This window comes from Fulmarus glacialis, unplaced genomic scaffold, assembly GCF_000690835.1.
Source record: "Fulmarus glacialis isolate BGI_N327 unplaced genomic scaffold, ASM69083v1 scaffold18913, whole genome shotgun sequence".
Lineage (NCBI taxonomy): Eukaryota > Metazoa > Chordata > Aves > Procellariiformes > Procellariidae > Fulmarus > Fulmarus glacialis.
In genome coordinates this window covers 3,234-8,500 of record NW_009205073.1, presented here as the reverse complement: position 1 = coordinate 8,500, position 5,267 = coordinate 3,234, and the positions used below count along the sequence as shown (strand labels likewise).

General features: G+C 55.0%; 1 protein-coding gene across 1 annotated transcript in view; it reads right to left on the bottom strand.

The window, feature by feature from the left end:
• Positions 1–5,267, bottom strand: part of LOC104074946 (microtubule-actin cross-linking factor 1-like) — a gene marked incomplete at both ends in the record, with an annotated part of 36,189 nt that overhangs the window by 27,979 nt on the left and 2,943 nt on the right. Inside the window, 9 exons of the mRNA XM_009575258.1 lie at positions 671–796; positions 1,158–1,253; positions 1,850–1,954; positions 2,576–2,737; positions 2,865–2,942; positions 3,221–3,349; positions 3,798–4,074; positions 4,214–4,368; positions 5,157–5,250. Coding sequence (XP_009573553.1) covers positions 671–796; positions 1,158–1,253; positions 1,850–1,954; positions 2,576–2,737; positions 2,865–2,942; positions 3,221–3,349; positions 3,798–4,074; positions 4,214–4,368; positions 5,157–5,250 — 1,222 coding nt within the window. The remainder of the gene's footprint in view (positions 1–670; positions 797–1,157; positions 1,254–1,849; positions 1,955–2,575; positions 2,738–2,864; positions 2,943–3,220; positions 3,350–3,797; positions 4,075–4,213; positions 4,369–5,156; positions 5,251–5,267) is intronic.

The window sequence follows — 5,267 nt, the reverse complement described above, 5'->3', positions numbered from 1 at the left end:
CCGAGCCCCCAAGCCCCCGTCCCCGCTCCCCGCCGGGCTGCCCTGGCTCTCCCCGCACCGGCACAGCGCGATGGATTAACATGGGATTTGGTCTGGATAAAGAGCAGGCGTTTCTCCGCATCCCACCACGCTCCTAGTGAGCGCCAGCTCAAGAGCAGAAACAGGAGCATCCAACGGGTTCCGCGCGACACCTCCGTCAGCAGAACACGACCGGCTCCATGCAGACCAGGATGGCATGATGGGCACCGACGGGGAAGAACCAGCTCACACGTCAAGCTATGAGTGTGCAGCACACGCCGCCTGCTCTTCACCCCGAGGATACGCAAAGACACTGGACGGTGCCTCTAAACAAAAGCGACCCATCGGCTGGGGGCACAACCACCGAGATCCGGCTACCATCGGCAGCGTTACATCCACGCAGCGGTGCAGCTGGGGTCGCGCACAGCCTGCACCCCGTGGCTGCACAAACACATGCAGCAGCTCCAGCGAAAAGCAGAACATTGACCGAGATGGGGAAACAAACCACATTACATGAAACTCTGTCTCTGCGGGAATAAAATAAGCCCAGTTTTCCCTGGGAAGCAAGAAGTGCCCCAAGCAATGCTGCTGGACCGGAGCAAGAAGGCCACCCATCGCCCACCCAGGGTGGCAGGGATGTCTGAGAACCCACCATGGAGTCCTGCAGCAGGTCCTCCAGCCGCGTCAGGCTCGTGTTATGGTCACAAGAATACTTCCTTTTGATGGAGTCCTGCAGGTTGCGCAGGTAGGTCTCCGACTCTCGGGCGTCGCTGAAGAACTGCAAAGGCAAAGAGGGTCACGGAAACCTGCACAAGTCCACCACGCAGTCAGCAGCACACAGCGCGGCAAGGGACCACCCCAACATCTCAACCAGCAGCTCCCAACGCTATTCTGGCCTTAGGGCTCCAAGGGCAGCGAGCAACCCACATGGGTGGCCAGAACTACATGGAAGGTGATTCCTTTTGCCCTAGCGAGACATCCCCAGAGAGCAGCTAAGGAGAAAGAGATGATTCAGGAGAAAGCAGCCCCCACAAATCCCTCCTTCCCTCTCCCCCGAAGCGGGGAGCAGCGTATGAAGCTCATGCAGCGGGATGCAGTGGATGATGACAAGGGAAATGTGGGCTGCCCCTCCCAAGTACCTGGAAATAGGCAGCGTTCTCCTTCACGTGCTGTTCCACACACAGGCAGAGCTGCTTAATCCACTGCCACTGAGTCTGCACGGCAGCACTGTAGGCCTGAGAAACACACGCACCAAACAGCGATGAATAACGAGCATTTACCAGCCAGGAGGGTCACAGGAAGGACACAGCTACAGCCGGCGGGATGCACATAAACGGGCAAGATCTGGCTGCAACCAGGAGGGTTTGGACACAGGCACGAAGAGCAGGAGATGGCAGACCCTGGACCAGTGATGCCGGGGGCTGCGGCAGGTTTGCTTCCTCCCACCCCAGAGAGAAACACCAGGGAGAAACATGTCCCCACAGCCCTTTGCTTCACCACCATGGTTTTCCTGCAAGCCTGGATAACTCCAAGGGAGCTGAGGCCATTCCCTGCATCACCTCGCTGCAGGAAAGGCTCATGCTCTGTACAAGCGTGTCGTAATTTGAGGTGGGGATTATTTGGGAATGGCCTCGAGCTTCTCATTGCACTCCCCAGAAAAAAACTCCATCACTGCACTGATGTTCTTCTGCCACCATAAAACACTTTATCAGCCCTGGCCGCCCCTAAGGGCACCATGGGGTGGGACAGCAAGTTTCCCAAACCCGGGTGAGAAGATTTGCTGCCAGCCGATTCTCAGGGCTCCTCCCCGCTCCTCCGCGTGCCCGCTCACCTCGACGGTTTGCTTGGCCGGGTGGTTCTCCAGGGACAGCAGCTCGGCTGTGTCTTGGAGGGAGCGGAAGATGTCCTGCTTCTCTTCCAGCTCTGTCGTCAGCTCCTGCATGAAGGACACAAGCAAAGTCCAAATCTCAGCTATAGGAGCAGCCTCACTCAGACTACGTCCAACTAACACAACATGCAGCATTGGAAGCACTGCTGTAAATACCAGTGGATCTCAAGGAAACCAGCACGGCTTATGGGAGCACCACAGCCGATTCCCATCAGGATGCCTCCTGTGCACCAAACACACACAGGGCAGATGTAACGCAGATACTGGAAACCTGCCCAGGGACCTCTTCAGTTCCAGACAGTGTGATTGTGGAAAGACAACAATTTATTTATACTGCTTTAAAGAGGAATCAATTTTCCTCTTTAGCTCAGACTTCCCCCCCACCAGTTAAAAATGTCTTTAGTTCCAAATAGTGCTAAAAAGACACCTTTTGATGTCTTTTTGATTGAAACTCAATTGAACAAACACTTTTTTGCACTTTCTGCTCTAGGGAGAGCTCTTTCATCAGCTGCACTTGTGAGCTACAAACTCAGTGACTTGGGAGGAAGCCTCCCAACCTCTGGGGACCTCAGGTCTGTTGGTAGCTGAAGGTCCCACAGCAGATCAAAAGCAGCAGCAGTGCAACCAAGAGAGCACCCATCCCACCGGCCCTGCCCCAGGGTCCCTCACCGAGAAGTAGTTTTTCTTGGCTGCAATGTTAGGGTTGTTGTCGCTCCAGTCGTAGGCCAGTTCCTCCTCCTCCTTCTCATTCAGCCAAATCAGCTCAGCAGTGGCCCGAGACACAAACCCGTGCAAGCTCTGCAGGTGTCTCAGCCGGAAGCTTGAGGTTTCCTGAACACAACGAAGCGTGATTCCTCTTCCCTGCTCTGAAGGCGACCGGTTTCTTCCCTCCTCCCCAGCCTCGGAGCAGAGACGGACCCCGCGCTCCCCGGGCAGTGCCCACTTGAAGCCCACTCACCATCAGCTTGCAGTACTGCGTCTCCAGCTTGCCAAGCGTCTCCGTGTAGCTAGCGCGGAAATTCTGAGACATTTTCCCCTGAAGGATGAAAAATGCTCCTGTTACCCGACACAGGACAGCATCACTTGAAATCCCATCTCCGAATCTTTCTCCCCAGCTTTGCGGGAGCAAAAGGAGGCGCAGAGGATGGCTCAGGGCAGCAGTCTCTTGCACCAGCCCAGCGTCAATTCAGAAGCTCCGTCCTTAAAAAATACCTCTGCCCCAGGCACCTTTACCCACAAGAGCCGATCCTGACGCCCTCACCTTCCCACACACGTTGTGCCATGCACTGTGTCCCCCAGCCTGTGCCACCATACCTCGTACATCCGGGCCTCCTTTACGCTGGAGCCCAGATCCTCCACGCTGGTGTGGACGTGCCGCTGGGTCTCCAGCTGGGTTTCCACACTCGGCAGGTCGCTCCCCCACTCTGCTCGCTCCAGTCTCATCTGAAACAGGCCAAGAGGCCCAAGTCAGCACTCCTCATCTGCAGGAGCATACCTCAAAAGGACACGAGGGCAAGGAAACCTCCTAGGTCACTCAAGAGGGAACAAACACCACGCCAGTCCTGGTAGAAGATCCTAAGCCAGTGCTCCAGCACCGAATGATTTCTGGGACAGCTTACACAAGCTTCACACCCACATAAGACCAAAGGACTGACTGCATCAGTACAGATTTGCTTCCAGCTTTGAAAGGATCTTCTGATATCCACTGATCAGCAGGATCACGAGAGAGAAAACACAACTCAAGACAAAACCATCGTTGCTCTCCAGAAACTTTGAACCATCAAAGCAATTATTCACAGATAAAGGCAGGAAAAAGCCCAGACCAGCTTCCTACCTTCCCGCATCAGCATGAGCGGAGGCAGGTAATTTGGCCCAGAGAGCCAGCACTCACCTGCATTTCCTCCACCCATGCCAGCAGCTCGTACACGAACCGGAGGCTGCCTTCGTCTTCAGAAGAGGAGATGGCCACCAGCTCTGTCCTGGTCATGGGCTTCCGGAACCAGGAGGCAGAGGAGGTGTGCAGCCCTTTCGTCAGGGATTCGCCCTTCAAGTGCGTCGTGCTCAGCGTGGAAGTGGGCACCAGCTCCAGGGTGGAGAAGTGGCCTTTCCTGTACAGGTTAGTGCATTCCAGCCTCAGCGTCACCAGCTCGTCTTGCAGCCGCATGATCCTGGAAGAGCAAGCAAGGCACGGGTAAGAAGATGCACGCACAGTCTCTCCTTCCCCTCAACAGAGCAGAGGAGCCCCGTGCATCAGCCCCTGACCACATTTCTCCATCCACAGACCATCTCGGACACAGCCCCTCTCACCTGAACACCAGCTCCTCCAGCTGGTAGTAATTCTCATCCCGAAGGATCTGCACATCCACCTGTAGCTGGCGGATGAGCCCCTCGCACTCCTGCAGATACACGACCACGTCGGATTCATACTGCACCGGCTGGCCCGACTCCAGGTGAGCAGCATCCTGCACCGAGAGAGAGGAGACTGAGGGCTGGGTCCCCTCAGCCCAGGCACGTGGGCAGAGAGAACACGAGAGCAGCCCAGCATCAGCTTTAAGACCGAAAAGACCTTTTGAACCACAAGCTTGACTTGAGCAGAAGAACATAAGTTCATCACTCACACCACACCCAGGACATCCCCTTTAGAAAAGCTCCTGCAGATGAACCGAAAGCTTCCAGCGATAGATGGGCTCCTGTGGTTAGTCCCACGGAGAGTTACTTAAACGTGCATCTCATTTCTTACTTGGGTTTAACCATATTTAGCTCCCAACCCTTACATCTCTTTCTCCCTGAACAAAACACCCCTCTTCAGAAATCTACTCCCTACCCAGGTAGCTACAGTCTGCAACTGAGTCCTTTCTGCCAGTCTTTTAGACAAATGAAACAGATTTTGGTCTTTTTAAGCCTCATTATACAACAAGCTTTCCCAGAACTGCAGTTCTCCTCCAAGCCAGCACCTCTGCAGACATCCAGCCTCGCTAGCTGCATCCCCAGAGGCAGCCTGCTGCACGGCAAGGCCGTTCCCCTGCCCCCCTGTCCCCACGGTCCTCGTGCCGTAGGTCACCAGGTATCCACCACCGCCCCTATAGGCCCTCTGCGATAGGCTCAATGTCAGAAGAGAAAGGAAAGGCGTCCAGGGGAACCCACCACCCCACTCAGAAGAGAGGAGAAGAGATGGGCGTAAGAGAAGAGGCACAAAAACAAAAAAATAAATAAAAAAATTAGGAGGGGGAAAATAACACCCCCCACTCACAGCTTGCAGCGTGTTCTTTGCGAGAGTAAGTTTTTCTTCACAGCTCAGAGCACCATTCTGGATTTTGTTAGCGATTTGTAGCAGCAATTCCAGCCTGCGATGACAGAGGGA